The following is a 19,795-nucleotide window of genomic DNA, read 5'->3' as shown; positions in this document are numbered from 1 at the left end:
AACCAAGATATGCATGAGCTACCGAGCATGAAACAAAAACCACTTGTGGGACACTCGTGTCATAGCAACCAGCCCAATCTGAGTCCGAAAAAACATGTAAATCTGGCGGCAATGATCCCCCCTTGGGATAAAACAACCCAAGATGTATGGTGCCACTCAAGTGGTGAAAGATGCGTTTAACTGCCTTCCAATGCTGAGACCCTAGACTATGCATAAACCTACTCACCTGTGAGACTACAAACTGAATGTCCAGCCTCGTAAGAATGCATACATAAATGAGGCAATCAACAGTTGTCTGATAGAGTGTGACATCAAAGTGATCTCCAGCATCATGAAGACTCAACTTCAAACCTGTCTCCATTGGAGTAGCAATAGGCTTGCAGTCTTCAAGGTTAAATCTCCGCAACAATGTCTCAATATACTTTGTCTGACACAAAGCAATACCTCCATCACACTGCTTAAATTGTATCCCCAAATAATGATGCAAATGCCCCAAATCTGACATCTCAAAAGAGGCATTCAAATCAGCCTTAAAATCAGCAATATGACTCTCATTTGGTCCTGTGAGTAGCATGTCATCGACATAGAGCGATGATTAGATGTACATCATCCACATGTTTAGCATACAAAGTGGTTTCTGTTGGACTATTCTGAAAACCATGTGCAGTCAAATATGCATGTATCTTTTTATACCAAGCTTGTGGGCTTGCTTTAAACCATATAAAGCCTTTTTCAACCTGCACACTTTGTTTTCCTGCCCTCTTTGAGCAAAACCACGAGGCTGCGATACATACACCTCCTCATGCAAATCTCCATTCAAGAACGCAGTCTTTATGTCCAACTGATGTACATTTCAACCATTATGAGTTGCCAATGCACAAATGCTACGAATGGTAGTCATACGACAAGTGGGAGTAAAGGTCTCATCAAAATCAATGCCCTTTTCTTGAGCATAATCCTTTGCAACAAGTCTAGCTTTATAGCGATCAACATTGTCATCTGACTTTCGTTTCAACTTAAAAACCCACTTACATCCAATGGCCTTTTTACTAATAGGCAAATCACACAAAGACCATGTACCATTCTTGATTATAGCATCATATTCACTTTGCATTGCAGCCAACCAATTTTTTGATTTTTGTGCCTCATCAAATGAAAGAGGTTCTTCCTCTTCACACATACTAGACACAGCCAAAGCATAACAATCTGATGCATAAGAGGCATGCTGAAAACCTGAACGAGTATGACTAGATATAGGTGTATCAATTTTACTATCACGCAAGGTTTGCACCAGCCATTTAGGCATACCTCTAGCCTGCTCATTTTTAGCCCTATTCTCATGAATTACATCCTGTAAATCTGCATCAGAAATAGACTGATCTATGATGTCGTTTGAAATTTGCATAGGTTGAGTATTTGCCTCATTAGGACTTACATTTGAATTCCCACCTGTAAATAGAGGCAACAACGTATCAAATACATCACGTAAGCTCACACCTGTCTCTTTGGTACATGATAACAAAGGCTGCACAGCATCTTCCACAAAAACAACATCTCGACTAATCAAGATACGCTTTGGCTGTGGATGATACAATCTGTAACCCTTGCTCTCAGCACTGTAACCAACAAAAATGCATTTGACAGCCTTATCATCCAATTTTCTGCGTTGTTGCACAGGCACTAAAGCATAGGCCAAGCAACCAAAGACATGCAAGTGACCAATAGAAGGCTTCCTGCCATGCCAAGCTTCGTATGGAGTAATAGACTGCAAGGCCTTAGTGGGACACCTGTTGAGTACATATGCAGCGCACATGACAGCCTCAAGCTAAAATGCATGTGGCAAAGCTTGGCTCTTGACCATACATCGTGCCATCTCCATAAGTGACCTGTTTTTCCTCTCCAGCAACATCATTTTGCTGAGGGGTATACGGCATTGTACATTGGTGTTTTATCCCACGACTAGCCAGAAATGCATCAAACTCTTTAGACATTTACTCCCCCTCTCGATCAGAACGGAGGGTGCCCACAGTAGAATTGGACACATTTTCAACCATAAGTAAAAATTGTTTGAAGCACAAAAACACTTCGGACTTTGCCTTTAGTGGATATACCCATGCATGCCTTGAGTAATCATCAATGAAAGTCACGAAGTACAAGTGTTTACCAAATGACGGAGTTTGCATAGGCCCACATACATCACTATGTACAAGTTACAATTTGCGAGTGGCCCGCATAGAACCATCCTTTGGAAACGCATTTGAAAACGCAGATCGTTGCATTTTGCCCAAAATATAGCCTTCACAAACATGTTTCAATGGTGCCTCAAGAGAGGGCAATGAAGCAATCATATTAAATTTCTGCAAACGTAGCAAACTAGCAAAGTTCAAATGACCAAAACGAGCATGCCATAGTTTTGCATCTGAAACTGCCTTTTCATCAAAAATTGCATTTGCTGAATCTTCCACACACGTCATAAGAATTGAGCCTATACAGCCCACGAAACAAGGTGCCAGATACAATAATCGTATCACCAGAAGTCAAATCATGAACAGTACATCTGTCATCCACAAATTTGATTACAAGTCCAAGTCTAGCAAGCGTAGAGATAGACAATATATTCTTCTTTATCCCTGGCACATACAAAGCATCTGAAAGTGTGAAAGCGCTGCCATTTGCAGCAATAAGCATAATTTTACCAATGCCCTTCACTAGGTAAGAAGCATTATTGGCACATGTGACAGTATTCCCATTAGGGACAGCCTCAAGACAAGTGAACATATCACGATGCGAGGTAATGTGCTTTGTAGCACCACTGTCAAAATACCAAACATTAGAGTCAACAGAAACTGCCAAACATGCATCATGTACAGATGGGTCATACTGGCAATATACGCTAAACGCCCATTCTGTATCTTGCACAACATTTGTAGAATCTGCATTTGTAGAAGCATCCACTATTGTGGCTGCATTTGACTCTTTCTTCTTTGCCTCTTTAGCCTTTAGCTTAGGGCAATTCTTAATGACATGATCAGTTGTCTTACGATAGTTGCATCTCATTTTTTTCTTACCTTTATCAAGAGCCTTCTCAGACCTATTGTTGCTACCTGTGGAAGGAGAAGAAGTTGCAGACCTACTAATAGGAGAAGAAACAGTGGAAGGGGCTGCCTTACCACTTCTTCTCTGCTGGGCAGCAACAAATGCCTGATGAACTGCACGCTGCCTATCCCTGTTTTGCCTGGACAGTTACGTTTGACAGAAAGTGCAATCAAGGCATGAGCCTGCGCATCTTTACCATCCCAATGAGCTTGTTCAGCAGTGGGTAAAACAGCAGCAATAGTAGAGCTGCTAGAACCTGCAACATCCTCAACAGATCCTACATCCACAGAACCTGGACGTACATCCATACCCTACACAATGTTCCACACTCCTTTTGCAACCAAAACATGTTGCATCATGTATGCCCAAAGTGGGTAGTTGCTGTCTCCATTCAATTTGTCATCAGCAGCACAGCAGACAACATGCGAAATACATCATTGTTGTTATCAGCCATGGCCACTGACTGAAGCTGATGCAAAAGCTACCTGTAATGAAGCAAAGACTGAACAGAGAACAACTCGTGCTATGTAGCACGGTCCACAATAGAATACGTATGCCTGTTTTGCAGAAAACTGCACTGTCAAAATTTCTGCAGAAAATGACAAACACCTATGCAGAACTTGCAATGCAAAAACGGAGCCCGAAACGACCTTGCAGAGTATAGGGACCTGCAAGCGCTCGTGAAAGCTCACCTCAATCGGAGAACGTGAGTCGGAGGGTGCCGACGACGTAGCCCTGGGAGCCGATGCCTGCTGTGATACCAATTGTTGGAATTAGGGTTGCAGGAAAGCACACAAAGCTTGGAGAAGAAGAAGCAAGAATGCACACAACACACAATGTATTAGATTGTGTCAATGTACAAAAGATAAGTTAGCCCTAGAATGATGGGCGTATATACAAGCCGGGGGAAAAAACCTCCTAAAGAGGGAAAAAGTGCCCCGGCGGTCCTAAGTGTGTTCACACACATCACTGCCTATATATATGGCAACAACTATTTGGCCAAATCAGTAGTAGTTTAGTAAAGCTAAAAAAATGGGCCATAAGATTATGTTCTAGCAATATATTTATGAAAAGGTAAACTGCAAATTGTAATCTATATTAATATTGTAAATGTTACTTCTCCATGGAATGTGGAGTTGAAGAATGACTGTATGATTAATAAATCTCAATAGTTACAATAAATGTATGTAAAATTATCCATTTATAGCCTTTACTCTTGGTCATCTCGATAATGCTAACCTACAGCTTCAATTGTCTAATATATAATGTGATGGATTTACTTTATTTTTAAGGTCTTGAATCTCCTATGGCACTACATAGCTTCTTGCATTTAATTCCCATATATTGTGTTCAGTTTATGTCCATCAACAACCAATAACCACCAGTTCTCAGTGTTCCACCTATGTTTAGAACAACTACTTAGCAAGTCAAGCCATTTAGCTTTAGGCACCTCTTTTTTCTAAACACCAATGGTGATAGCTCCTGCTTTTCCAATTGGACATAATCCTACATCTCCTCAGGGGTGGGGTTTGTTAGTAATTCATACCACTTCCCGGCTTTGGCCCACTACTAGATTCTTGATGAATATTGAATGACTTGTGGAACTAATATGAGATCCTATCTTCTTTAGAACACACTTGGGGGACTTACTTTAGTTCATAAAGAGCTTTGTTTTACTCATATACCAAGTCTTTATCCTTAAACTAGGTTGCTACATGTAAACCTCCTCTTGTAATATCCATTTAGAAATTTATTCTTCACATAAGTTGATGCAATGTCCATCCTTGACTTGCTTCCTAGTGTAATGTCATCAATATAGCCATCTTGGGCAACTGGAATAATATAAGTCTCTTTCATAGTTTGGTCCATGTGTTTAAACATTTTTCTTAGTAATTAACCTTGCCTTGAACCTACTTATGATGTTGCCATCCTAGTGATGCTCCCATCAGAGTTATACTTGATCTTGTAAACCCACTTATAGCCAATAGTTCTCTTGCCATAAAGTAAGATAATAGATCCTTGCTAGCTCTAAAAACCGTGATATACTTCTCATAAAGACATAATTATGTTTCTCGTAGAGTGATTGTAAGTTAACCTTTGAATGGGATGTACAACTCTCCCACTTATTTTTTATCTTGAGACCCATAAGCATCATTAATTTCAACTTAACCTCTTCTCCATTACCCCTTTCACTCAAATTAACATTTCTACTCTACATGTGCCTGCATGTATATGAACTATTGTTACTATTGCAATTAATGATTACAACCAAGTCAATGGGAGTCAACATTGTCAATGATCAACATGAGTAGCAAACTAATCGAAGAGACAAGGATACAAGGTCAGTGCATGCTTATTACAAAGCTTTAACCAAATTTTGAGCACACGGGCGATGTTTGATTCGTAATGGATGGTCTCCCAAGGTGGGTCTACATAGTAAATAAACACCTACAATAGTGTCAAATATGCTGAGTAGAGATTAATGAATGGTCTAATTTGACCAAAGATAATTTTCCAATGCTCAAAGATCAAAAACCCAATAGCATGATGAAAAGCCATTTTTGGCTTGAAGCTTCATTGAAATGAGTACACGCACTATTAGATGCACATGATAGCACTAGGGTTTTCTTAAGAATGTGCCTAGGCCTTGTTTGCTAAATTAGGAGCTAAGAGAATAAGGAGATTCAAACTAGAATTAGAAATAAGGAGTTGTGGGATGGTGGACAAGTGTGAAGAATGCCCATAACTTAAGTTGTATATACATCAAAATCTCAAAGCTCAATAGAACTTTACATTCTATTTTGAACTTGGGAGCTCTTATTCTCTCTTCCCTCTTGCGGACATTCTTGCTTTTCATGCTTGTGTGTGCATTCTTGTACTTTCATTTGTTTATGATACTTGATTGCTTCTAGGTTTCATTGTAGTTCTTGCGTATGTGTTGAAGAAGGGGTACTTGCTAAAGATTGAAGCTTGTGGTTATATGGGAAGATCCCATGGGCCTTCTCTTAAGTAGGTGAACACTTTTAGGGCTAAAGCCTCACTTTAGGATGAGGTGAACTTAAGGGTGGGAAGTAAATGAAGCATGCGAGGTGATAGGAAGTGATCCACAAGAGAGAAGAAGAAGCCAACTAGAGAAGGTGTGGAGGAGAGTGGACTTGGGAGAAAGGTTGTAGAAGAGAGGGTTTCCCAATGCTTTATTCCTTATGGTTCTTGGAGAAGGAGTAGACGCAAGGGAGCATCAACCTCAAGGGGGAGGAGAGTGGAGTTAACTTGCCTTTGCTCTCCACACACAAATTAATAACTTTCACCATTTCACTTGCACTCATCTCACACTCTCTTGCTCACACATATCTTGCACTCGCACTCGCACTCGCACTCGCACTCGCACTCGCACTCGCATTCCCTCTTGCACTTGCACTCCCACTCGCACTTATCTCATGCACTTATCTCGCATTCACACACTTGCACTGGTCTTGCACTCATAGTCACTTACACTTGCACTTATCTCACACTCTCCTTATACAATTGCACACTCACATCCATATCTCTCATTTTCTTAATTCATATGGAACTCACACCTATCTCTCTCAATTTCTTAATTCATCTTAGTTAAGGCAAGAGACTAGTAGTCTACGGAGCTGCTATCTTAAAAACTGCTTGGAATTGAATACCTATGCCAAAAAACTCCAAGATGGCAGACTAGCCATCACTTAGGTAGGTGGAAATCAAAAGGAGAAAGGAATTATAAAAGTAGGGTTAGGTAGATTCTTGGTGTTGGTAGCGCAAGCTTTTCTACATGTGAAAATTAGGGCCATGACAGTTAGAATAGAGGAACGAGAAGACCCAATGAAAAGCCTTATGTCTTGCCCACTCAACTTCCCACCTCAATAGAGTAGTTCCCCCCATGACTAGTAATCACAAACTTGGGGAAAGACATTTATGCATCTATGATGATTGGATTAATAAATTTTGGTATCGTTGACAAGGAATGTGCACCATTGTCTGTCTCTAAGGCTGCGTGTGTACACCATATTCACTTTGATTCAAGGGAGGGATTTTGTTTATCAAGAGGCAATAACCCTTAACTAAAGTTGAAGTGGGATTTTGTTTATCAAGAGGCAATAACCCTTAACTAAAGTTGAAGTGATGCATGAGTCTAAGGTATAGTTTGACACTTAGAGTTTTACCAAGTATGAAAGTTAACATGGATCCACCAATAATCACCTCACCACAAGGTGAAACAAAAATTCTAAGGCCAATCAAGACCACAACCCATGGCGACAATGTAACAAGGAAGGTGAAACAAAATTCTAAGGCCAACCGAGACCACAACCCATGGTGATAATGTAACAAGAAAGATTTAATAAAAACACACTAAGCCCTATATGACATGCTCAGTGTGGAAAGCTTTAACAAAATACGAGAACATACACCACTATATGTGAATCAAACATATGCATTTTTGTAACACATTCTTTATTATAAAAGCTAAATGATCATAGCCTCTCAAATCTAGTGCAAGCTCGTCTAAGTGTTAGGTAGAAATGGAAATGAGAAGGAAATCATAAGAGTAGGGTTAGGTAGATTCTTGGTGTTGGTATCCCCTCTCAAATCTAGTGCAAGCTCTTCTAAGTGAGTTAGGATTGGAAGGAATGAGAAGATCCAACGGATCACCTTAGGTTTTGCCACCTCAAAATAGTAGCCACCCCCATGGCTAGTGATTGTAAACTTGGGGATTCACTTCATTTCAAGGATGTATTTAGTCATGCCAACCGAGACCATAGTCAAAGAATTGTGGTGACAATTTAAGAAGGAAGATTCAAGAGTAGAAATACACTAAGCTCTTGATAAGTGACATGCTTAATGTAATTTTTTTAACAAAATATGTGAACATACACCACTATATGTGAATCAAACGCATGCATTTTACCATAACAATATTCTTTACTATAAAAAGTAAATCATTGTTGATATCAATACAAGTATAAAGAAGCACAAAGAATACACAATGAAATTTAAGAAGTGGATAGGATGTTTCCTTTCACTTAGTTCCTACCCTAAAAGGTGTCAAATAGAGAGTACAATCCACTTTCAATAATGTTACATTTGATCATAACTCACATTGTCATTCATTTTTCACTTTGCAATGGACTCTCTTAAGTGCATGGAAAAGTGCCGCACACGTCACCTTTGCTCTTAAGATTTGTTGTGGTACAAGTCATTGCTTATCCTTGAAAAGTGCAAAGTGGATCCCATGATCATAAAAACTTAGTTTGTCTGGTAGCTTATTTTTCCTAACCGATAATGCATACGGTTTTTATTTATGCTTGAATTGCTCGACGATCATGGTTGCTAGATTACTAATCATTGATGTAGGGAGTGTACGCACAATACCTTGAAATGACTTGACGCTATACTAACCACAATTGGATTGCCATTACTAATCATAAGGACATTTCATAAAGTTGCAACAAGGTACAAAACTACAAGCATAACTAAAAGTATTATCAAATGGTAGATATAATAAGACCCATTCTTCTTCTCTCTCAAAACCAAGCAAAGTTTTTAAAGTTGTAAGATTCGCTTGTACACCCAACAAAAACGAGTCAGTGGTCTCAATATGCCTATGTAGTAGGCCTCATAATATGCAAATCATGGAATGAGCATCAAGGAAACCATGTGCCCATAAAGTGTCCTTTTTGTAAGGGAAGGTGGGTACACTACATTCCTTGCCTGCCTTTTTTTGGTTGAAATTCAAATCTTAAATATCTTTCAGAGCACCATGAGGAAAGTGATCAACAAACAGAACCCTCAAATTGTGTGAGTTATTCTATTTGCTTGAAGAACAAGGAAAGCCTCCAAGCGTGTGAAGGAAACCCTGAGTAGCGCTACTCTCCTCTTAAAAAAAATACTAGTGTGGGCTGACTCGTGCTTCACACATATATAATTTCCAGCTTGATATTTTTCAAGTTCTACCCCTCCTCGAGCCTCCGAACTGCATCTCGAACCTCCAAACTCTTGCCACGTGGCAGCTTCATCCTTTATATAAGATAGAGATATAGAGAAGAGATAGAGATGGGGGGTAGTGATACAATTGCCATAGTGAGAAAATGGTCTCTCTTTTGACCAACACTAAGCACCACATTGTGAAATAAAGGATATATAGAATTTCAATTCATGTCAGGGAACATTTCATTAAAAAAGTTGTTGGGTGTGTGTGTGTGTCCCTTGGCCTTATCATGGTATATGAATTATAAGAATAAGAATACATTGTGAGAGAGAGAGGATATGCCCAAGAGCTGCTTTGGATTTATTGTGGGCAGGCTGCAAACAGTCCTTGCTAATCTAATTTGTTTGCTAAGTAGGAGCGATTATCACTAATTTTTTTTAGCTGTACTACTTATTGCAGCGATTTAGTGAAGTGGGCGATTGCATGCAGAGAGCCCATTACAGAGATCTGTGCGAGCTGCTGGAAATTTTGAATCCAGAAAGGGCGGGAATCAATGAAGTCCCATTCGATTTTTGCCTGCCTGCCCGGACCCCATTGCCTGCTCAGCACTAGCAGTGGTGACGAAAGCCAGTGGCCGCCCGGATTGGACCCAGATGAAAGCACCGCTCCCCTCCCTCCTGCCATCGAAATCTTCTCCTCAGATGTGCGTGCCACGAACTTTTCTATTTTCTCTCTGATTAATCATTCAATTATCATTTTTTAAAGGCAAATAAACATCACTTTTAATTCCACCTATCAGTGCATGTTTTCTTTCCCCTCAATTACTGTGTATTTTTTAAAAAAAGGAATATATATACATCAATCATTCCCTTTTGCCATCAGATGCGGCTTTTGAATATTTCATTTCATGATTATTTTGTTAATAATTTCTACAAATTCCAAAACATTCTCTGCTCTATAAAATTTTGTTTTGTTGAGAAATATATATATATATATATATATTTTGAATACATCAATTGTTTTACAATCATACGTGATTTCTCTTAAAGATTTTCTTAGATCTGATGAATCCTAGGTTCAAAATGAAGATCATTTAAGGGACGCCTCTTATGTACACTGCCCAGTAAATCATTATACTTAATGTGCACTTTATATTAAGATGAGCCCTTTGTTACCATCATTGTCATCAATCACAATATCAAATATGCAGTCTTCAACTAATATCAGGTGTCTTTTCAGCACGCAGTAAGGTATAGTTGAATTCTGTGTGCGACTGGAACAGCAGAGTCTTCAACTAGTATCAGGTGTCTTTTCAGCACACAGTAAGCTATAGTCGCATTCTGTATGCGACCGGAACCCCCTGGTCTGTACCATAGTTAAGTAAGGGTGTGATTGGCCACATGCAGGAACCCTTTTTGGCAAGGGAAGGCATTGCTTTTTCTTTTTCTAAAAAGAGCATAAAGAGCTTATCATGGGGTATTGTGTAAGTCAAACAACGTCAATATCCATCTGCCGCACTTGTTGGTCTGCACATTAAATGTCTGTACAAGGGCAACATGGATTTACTATTCTATCATGTGAGACTTCCATTTGATTTCCCGAGCATCTCCTGCATACACACACACACACACATACAATAACAAACACATGGATAGGTTGCGAGTGGCTCACCTCCCAACCATAACTCCCATGGAGCACCCTTGAGCTAGTCTAGTAGGTTTTCAAATCCACAACTCTCTTCATATTTTGAATCTAGAGAAGATCAAAGAGGTTCATTGTCATTGTATTTTCCTTGAGTAGATTGTTACATGCGGAAGCTCTGAGATGCTTCTTAAACACCATCTAGAATATGCTGATGCAAAAACGCAGACAAAAGGGAGAGTAGAGAGAGAGAGAGATAGCTAGAAATTCAGTATTTCATATGGTACAAAAAGGTACATAAATCCTTGCAGCCCTTGGCTGCCTTCCATGAAAAGGTATAAACCCTAATGTAGGCCTAATTTTGTGACTCAGCCCATTGCTGGCCTGAATGACCAAAACTATGAGATCAAGTGCCTTTTATAGGCCATTGGGAAGACTAGAGAACTGGTCGACTGCTGGTCGGCCAGCCGCCTGGACACCACACTTTAATGAGGTACCCGACCTGCTCTGCTACAGCTGACTCATAGACTCTTCATGTTTTCCGCTCAGCCGACAGGTTCCTGTGTCCACTCTAGTCCATCCCTTGCCATAACCTGCACTTCAATGCTCCAAAATATTTGGTTCTAGTGAGTCTTTATCATGTTGCCTCCAAGATTAGCCCTGAGATTAGCATGTACATGTGTGTGCACATGACATCCCCCTCTGCTAAACTTGATGACGGAATTCCAATTTGCATCTTGGATGACTGTCATCATCCCATTCCATTCCCAAAATCCCTTTGTCATCCTTCCTACTCCGGCAACCTTTTCACTGGATACCCAGCCCGGTCTCCAAAATCCACTCTAACTCTGAAGAAGATCTATGCATCTGTTCCATCCAGTCCCCAATCCATTCCTGCCCTGTCTCTGAACACCGTCTTGGTCTTCATTCCTAAGAAATGAGTCTGGCACTCACTCCACTCCTTGGAGGATCATCTTCCCTCAGAACCGTTGCCCAAAAGTCTTTCCTGGCTCACAGGATTGCCATCCCCTTTGGGCTTTGTGGCACACCACCAACCAACCTCCTGGGAGTTCTGTTCTTCCCGGTCTTGTGTTCCTTGCCTTGGGCCTCTTACCTGTGCACTTTCCTGTACCTTGGACCTGTACTCCTTCATATGGGACCGAATCAGTGTTTAGCCTTGCTGAGCCTGATGATGCTCTGATACCAATGTTACATGCGGAAGCTCTGAGATGCTTCTGTCAGCCCTAAACACCATCTAGAACATGCTGATGCAAAAATGCAGATACAAGGGAGAGTAGGAGAGAGAGAGAGAGAGCTGGAAATTTAGTATTTCATATGATACAAAAAGGTACATAAATCCTTGTAGCCCTTGGCTGCCTTCCATGAAAAGGTATAAACCCTAATCTAGGCCTAATTCTGTGACTCAGCCCATTGCTGGCCTGAATGACCAAAACAATGAGATCAAGTGCCTTTTAAAGGCCATTGGGAAGACTAGAGAACTGGCTGACTGCTGGCCGGCCAACTGCGTGGACACCCACACTTTAATGAGGTACCCGACCTGCTCTGCTGTAGCCGACTCAGACTCTTCATGTTTTCCACTCAGCCGACAGGTCCCTGTGTCCACTCCAGTCCATCCCTTGCCATAACCTGCATTTCAATGCTCCAAAATATCTGGTTCTAGTGAGTCTTTATCATGTTGCCTCCAGGATTAGCCCTGAGATTAGCATGTACATGTGTGCACATGACATAGATCCTCCACGGAGAAAGGTGTAAGCTGTGCTTTGGAATGTGGGAGGGAGGGTGTAGGTGGTTTTTTGGACACGGAGGGGTGGTTGTGGAGGTCCTTGAAGGCTTTCAAGAAGGATTGATTTATGACTGCGGGGGAGTGGAGGGGTGTTATCGTTGGGCTCATCTCCCATTTGCTCTTTAGGCATGGCCTTAGTGATCGGGTGACAACTATGGCGGATGGTGGATCCTCATGAATGGTTGGTGTGGGTGTGAAAGACACACCAAGGGTGGGAGAGGAAGGGGGGCAAGTGGATGGTGGATGTCCTACAATGTGCTTGGAAACAATACGTTTGGCAAGAAGCGTAACGGGCATACCGCAGGCCCAAGAAATCCGTGAGGAAAATGCAAGGCAAGAGCACTAGAAGAGAAAATGCTGATGAAGAAGGAAAACACAGCCACCTTCAAGCTCCAGAAACGCAACGCCACGAGGTAGAAAAATACATGTATGCGCAGCTAGGTACCTAGGCAGCAGATACCAGCCACGAAGAGGAAAAGCACTCGGAAAAACACTGAAAGAGGAGCCTGAAGCTAGCAAAAAACGCTGCTGTAAACACAGCAAACAACCACCTCACCTGCTTCAAAATCCACCAAAAAACACAAGTGCAGGAAACTCCACCAGAAAACGCACAAATGCTGAACGCTACTTGAAGCATCCAGGGTGGGCGATTTGCAGAAAATGCAGATGGAGAAGAGAGGATAGCAGCAAGGCGTCAAAGAAATGTGAGGAGAAACGGATTAGTAGGGAACTTGGGCTCTGATACCATGATAAAATTGTACATCGCGGAAGCAAAATATAGGTGAGAGTGAGAGAGGCAAAGAGAGAGAGAGACATCAGACAATGAACATCTTTATTATGTAGCAAGAGGCTCTACAACGGCAATACTAGCCAGCAGATGGGTGAAGAGCAATATGCCTTGTGGATTGATTGGATAACAAGTGAGTAGAGAAGAGGTCCTTATATAGGGAGGCAAGGAACTGACCGACTGCCATCAAGGAGCTGGCTGACTGGCCCCATGTAGCTGGCCGGCAGCAGTAAATTATCCCACGACTAGGTAAACATGAGAAAATATATATGTGTCCAATAAAAGATCAGATCCCACGTCAGAAATGAGATGCACAAATTCTAACACAAGGTAGCAGTGTGTAGCAAGCCAAGCTAGGACCGTGTGAAACAATGAGGCCTTCTTTACACGTGAGTTTAGTGAGTCTTTAGCAATCCTTTAAACAACATACATGAACTGAAAGATGTAGTGGAGACGACACCAGATGGGGTCCCAAATTACCCACTGAAGGGCCCCTCCCTGCAAGTAGGAGTATTTGCTTTATTTCTTCTGGAAAACTGAATACAAGCTGAACTGTGTCCACAAGACTGAGCGGACAAACTGACTGACCGACCGCCAAAACGCAAGGACAAAGTGACCAAATGTTGGGCAGAAGTGTGCATAAGCTGTAGGTGAACTGAGAAGCTATCTTTGAAGAGAATACACTGGCCCGAGACTGAGGGTTGGTCACTGATGTGCTGAGAACTCTGGAAAGAGACTGAGCTTTGGATGCCTTGGGCTTGAGCCTTGAAAGCACAAAGGAATGCTGAAAGTATGCAAAGGCTGGTTGCCTAAGCACACATGCTTGACTGATGCTTGAAAACTTGGATTTTTATTGGATGATTTATGGACTATGGATGACTTGCCTTTTTATATGACCAATAGGTGTTGGTTGGTTGGGACAAGTGTTGTCGGCGTGTTTAATATCTGCCCCACGACTAGGTAAAAATAGCATTAAATGCTGGTTAAATTTGTGGACTTTCCTGGTTGTTGCTTCAGACCTGACCGACTACATGCCCAGGCCACACAAAAGTCTGTCGATTGCTGCTCACTCCATAGAGATGGCTGCCAACTGGGTCTAGATTATGGCTAAGGGTATTTATCACCCCTTGCAAGGCTGTCCCCACCATGGGTTGGCCTTGGGGCTGGCCTTAGGGCTGGCCCTTGCACCTAATTGGCTCTAATGCATTCTAACCTAAGGTTGACATGTACATGAGGAGTCGAGGACTACTTGCTGAATTCTCCAAAGTGGGTTAAGAGGACTGACGTGACATTGACCTGATAGACCTCTATGGTTGGGAGACTGACCTAGGTAGCTCGTGCCTAACATGTCATGGACTGGGGCTCACAAAGGGGTCACGACATACGTCAAAATATCCTATCAAGGTACTACTTCTGTACATGTTTCTTGCACTGTTGATGAGCTAGTGTGTCACCGTGTACCGTAGTGCATGGGTGCATGTGACAGTGAAAGGCCACAAAAGCAGGTACGGAAGATGTTCATCCTCGGTATGGTGAAGTTGTATGGCTAGCTGCAATAGATTAGCATTTTTTGCAAATTCTATACGCTAGGGTTCGTACGACTGTACGCTAGATGATGCAGTTCTCTATATGATACAGGTGCTGAGGGTGGAGGGTTGTACAACTGTGACCCACAAGTGTTGCTAATATAGAATAGGCAGCTGAATGGCATGTGGGAGAGCCGCATAGCTGTACGGCAATATGGCATAGGCCGGTTCAAATGTACGGCAACCTCCAGAAAGCAACATAGAGGTTGGGCGAAGTATGAATAACAGGTGGAGGTACAGTACGGATGATGACATCAGTTGTATGATGACCTTCGTACAATGTATGTGTCACGTGCATCCTGCACTTGGATGCCACGTGGACATATCTGAACAAGAAGGTGCAGGACCTGGAGTGGAAATTGGTCCCATGTGAGCACAATCCGGGACGAGTCAGCTAGGGTTTCACTCTACATGTCCAAGGTCAGGTGTGCATTGTCTTGCACATGAAGCAGTGCCAGTTCGTACTGTGAGTCTCCCTCTGGAATGATGTCAGATGACTTGAGAGGCTAAACAGATGACTTGAGAGGCTAAAAACCAACTATCCTTCTAGAGACAAGAGTCACACTTAAAGGGGTGGTCTGCCAGAGTCTAGAAACCAACTACACAAGCGAGGTAAAAATTTTCTTTCTTTTTTTTTGGGTGGTTTTTTGGCCAAATCTTCACACTTGAAGAAGGCTCTGATACCAGTGTAACATGCGAAAGCTTGGTGGAAGAATTGGTAACTTCAATGCTTAAAATTTAGCAATTGTTCGTGACGAAGATAACGCACAACATAGAAGAAGATGTGCAGAAATAGAGAGAGAAAGAGAAAGAACGAAGAAAGAAAGAAAGTTGTATTAACATCTTCAAAGGCCAAAATGACCTGAGACCAAAAGGTTACATCATATCCATGAGGTACATCATCCTGGGTACAAAATAGTAATAAAGAAAGATAACAAAAATCTAGAACTAGAAAATCTGATCTAGGTACATGAGCAGAGAGCTCTCATATCACCCTAATACATTCCTCATGGGCCGTTGTGACATGGTGCTCAAGGTGGTAAAACTGAGCCGGCGCGAGAAGGTCCTACGATGATGGGAGATGATGGCCCAGATCCTCCGGTGGTGGCGTGGCGGTGGGCGAGGGCCATGGGGTCTGGGGTGTCAAGCTCTACATAACTTAGTGGCTCTGTTGAGTGTCACACCTCTTAGTCAAGCTCCTGCGCTAGCTTGTGGTCTTGGTATGGTGGGTGGATCGGCCCTCGGTGTGCTGGTATGGAAGAAGTCGGTGAGAGCTCTCTGTGTTGGTGCTCGAGCAAGTACAGCTGATTTGGATCTCACTAAGGACCCCCTGTGTCTGCGGAGCTCTAGAAAAAAAAGTCCCAGGCATCTCTGGTCCAGGAAGTCCATGATCTTGGAAAGTGGTCCGAATCCAGCTCGGAAGAGGCGGTGGAACCTCCCCTGAATCTCATAGTATATAGGGCATCAGCATATGTAATGATCCTTTGTCTCGGGCTCTGTGTGACAGAGCTGGCATATCCTGTCCTCTGGTGCGGCCGCCCTGGGCTCATATGTGGCAGTCTCCACTCTCAGTTGGTGGGACAAGGTGTGGATTTGGCCAATTGCACATCTCACCCCAAAAGATAGGTGTGTGTCCATGTAGCATGGGCGGATGATGAAACCATCCTTTGTCAGGCATAGGAGGTGATCTCTGTAGAAGGCCATCTTCATCCCTCGTGGACGACTAGGTGAACTCCATGTCCTGTGTATCCAGTCTGACAATGTCCTTCCTGATAACCCTGTTCCGTTCTGTGCGGCTGAGAGCAAATGACGGGGCCTCTATGTTGTACTGGAAGGGGGGGAGTGCCTCCACCTGCATACCGTGCATGCCAAACCAAGTGCCTACTTGTGCATACCAGCACTCTGTATCTCCCTCGAGTGTCAGCTGTCTCGTGGACTCCAAGGCTAGCCGGGGGTATCTATCTAGTGGAAGCTCTTGTAGAGCCTCTGTCACTATCGGTGCAGCCCCCATCTCTGCTCGCACAATCTCATGTGGCATTGATGGCTTACTCCTAATCATGCGCAAGATCATCGCCACTAGGGGCCTCTCCATCGGCTTCCACCCATCATATACCTCCTCTGTATCTGTCTCGGCCGGCTCTCCCCTCTTTCTCCTCCTGTGGTATAAGCTGGGACCCCAGATGGGGGCACCATACAGTAGTGCAGGTGTAACTAGAGTATCAAATAGCCAAAGCTTTGTCCTCGGCTCTTGAAACTGTATCTGTGAGCATTGCCTCTCTAGCGAGCTGCATATCCCCTCATCAATCTAGCTTTGGCCGCCTTCCCCATCGAGAACTGAGGTCTAGTAAAAGTGATCCCAAGGTATACATATGAGGTAACGTACTCCACAAGCTCTCCTCTGTATGTAAACTGTACCGCAGATCTGCCTATCCGCTGTGGGGAGGTGTTAAAGATCATGACCTTGGTCTTTCCAAGGTTCACAGTGAGGTCCCAGTCCTCACAAAAGGCCCGTAATGCATCCAAATGCCTCTGGTGATTCAGAAATAAGAACAATATCATCTGCATACAAGAGGGTCGGTATCAAGACTGCTGCTAAATGTGCTCTTGGTCCTCCATGCCTATCTATGTAATCCGAGATCTCGTCAATGTATAGACCAAATAGAGTAGGATACAAGGGGCAGCTCTGCTTTACCCCGATAGTGCTGTGTATGATCTCTGAGTCACCTCCTGGAGCTCGTACTCTGCTTGTGACTGACTCATAGAGTGTAATGATCCCCCAAAGCATCTCTGTTGGGACTCCCATATCTTGCAGTTTCCTCATCAGTCTGGCTCGTAGGACGGTATCAAAAGCTTTGCGGAAATCCACAAAGCAGCAGTATATCTGATGCCCATGAGCTCTCCCCTCCTCAATGATCCCCCGTAGTGTAAAGATACAATCTAGTGTGGAGTGCCCTCTCCTGAAGCCTGCCTGTCCTGGTGCTTCGAGTCTCTACTCCTCGGACCGTCTCCTAAGCTCATGCTCCAAAATCCAACCATAAATCTTGGCCAAGGTGTGACCAATCATGATAGTCCTGTAGTTGCTAGGGTCCATGAAACCGATCCCGTCAAATGGGAATAGACTCCGTCGGACACCCACACGCGTAATAGCACAACTTAAATATCACAAATTGAATGGACAACTCAATAACAACTGAAAATTGAAATGAAATGAAATGTTGATCAATGGACACCAGCACTAGGGCCGGAACGGGCTGACCCCCCCCCTCAATATATGATATATTATTGGGAGTATTTAAAAGATACAATGCTCCATGGGTTCAAAGAACCAGATGATGTCCATGTACAACTGAGATGAATACAGTACCAAACAAGAGACTCGAAGTAGACGTTCGAAGGAGAGCAATCCACTTGTGTAGTTTAGTCTCTACGGTCCTGTGCCTTTACTGGAATCCGCGGAGAGCGCCCCACTGGTGTTCCAGGATCACGCACAAACAGGCGCTCCCGTACTAACGCCTGGCTCTCCCGATCTCGGCACCCATGGACGGTGGTTCTCCAGAAGCTTGGACTACCCGGCACCGAACGGGTGTTAGCAGTAGAGAGTAACCTTTATCAGATTTACATCAAAGTCCTTTACTTAAATCTCAATCCACTTACCTGTAGCCCGCTAGTGGAAGACAATTACCCGATGCATCTAGGTGCAGCCACTAGAGATGGACACCAGGGCGCAGCAGCCTACTGGCAAGAGGGAAGAGTACGTAGCTGCCTGGAGGTTTGAGTGCAGCCGCTTGTGGAAAAGGGCAGCCGCCTGTGTAGAGAGAGAACAACTGCCTGTGGAGAGGAGCGCAACCACTTGCTGAAATAGGGCGCAGCCGCCTGTCGAGGAGGAGTAGCAGCAGAGCAGCCGCCTGTGTAGAAAGCGTAGCCGCCTGAAGAGGGGAGGCGCAGAGCTGCTTGTAGCCGCCTATGGAGGGAGGCGCAACCCCACGCAGCCGCCTATAGAGGGGAGCGCAGCCCCACGCAGCCGCCTATAGAAGAGGGCACAGCCACCTGAGGGAGGCGTAGCCGCCTGCAAGGGTGGCGCAGTCGCCTGGGAGGGAAGAAGTAGCTAGGCTGTAGCCGCCTGTGGGGTGGCACAGCCGCCTGCAGAGTGGGCAGTTGCCTGTGGAGAGAGAGCAGCCGCCCGTGGAGAGAAGCGCAGCCTCTTGCAAGGGAAGGACGCAGCCGCCAGTAGTCGCCTGCAAAGTGGAGAGAAGGATGATAGGATGGTCGCCTGCACAGTTCCTAGCTGGTGAGATGGTCGCTTCTTTGTAGGTGTTGGAGAGAGAGCACACGACTACAGCTGGTGGCCGGCCCCTCTAGTTTGCATGGAGGCGGCCAGTTCCAAGGTGGGGTGTGGGTAGGTGGCCATGCACTCACCCCCACACATAAAGGGTTCCTTTTACCCTTCATGATTAAATGTGGGTGCCCACCCTACCAAGGACATCATTAAGTATTTGGGGAGGGTGCCCACTCTTTAATGAATGTGAACTTACAACCTTATAAAAAATAAAGGTTAGAAAGAAAGCTATAAAACAAACAAGTGCAATACACTTACCACCTATTCACAACGCAACAAAACTCGTCAGAAGACAGAGCAAACTTCACGACTCACTGGCAGGCGTCCCCGCTTAGTAAGTGGCACGTCAAACAGGCAAACACAAAAATACAAGTCATGCAAAAACAGTTTTAAACATGCAAAACATGAATGCATGTGCAAACAGTATCATGGACATATCTCCCGTTCATGGAACGAGTACAAAACATCTGTCGGGCACAATGATGGCATGACAGAGAAACATAAATTCCGGTCTTCCTATGGAGTGATAGTCCCATAGGTAAGACACAGATCCAGGCATGAGCCTCCCTATGGAGTGACAGTCCCATAGGCAAGA

The 19,795-nt window shown here is 43.6% G+C and overlaps 1 protein-coding gene across 3 annotated transcripts in view; it reads left to right on the top strand.

The window, feature by feature from the left end:
• Positions 1-9,098: 9,098 nt before the first annotated feature.
• LOC147609798 (uncharacterized) overlaps positions 9,099-19,795 on the top strand; it is a 57,329-nt gene continuing 46,632 nt past the window's right edge. The window contains exons 1-2 of one of the 3 annotated variants that reach the window (XM_086786919.1): positions 9,099-9,209; positions 9,536-9,749. In XM_086786919.1, coding sequence (XP_086643045.1) covers positions 9,600-9,749 — 150 coding nt within the window. In that variant the 5' untranslated portion in view covers positions 9,099-9,209; positions 9,536-9,599. Of the gene's footprint in view, positions 9,210-9,268; positions 9,750-19,795 lie in introns of those variants that run through there. The other 2 variants (XM_086786918.1, XM_086786920.1) reach the window with 2 other exon arrangements.

This window comes from Cibotium barometz, chromosome 50, assembly GCF_041138505.1.
Source record: "Cibotium barometz isolate CiBa-2024 chromosome 50, ASM4113850v1, whole genome shotgun sequence".
NCBI lineage: Eukaryota > Viridiplantae > Streptophyta > Polypodiopsida > Cyatheales > Cibotiaceae > Cibotium > Cibotium barometz.
The sequence above is the reverse complement of the archived record's forward strand: the minus strand, read 5'-3'. Positions and strand labels throughout refer to the sequence as shown.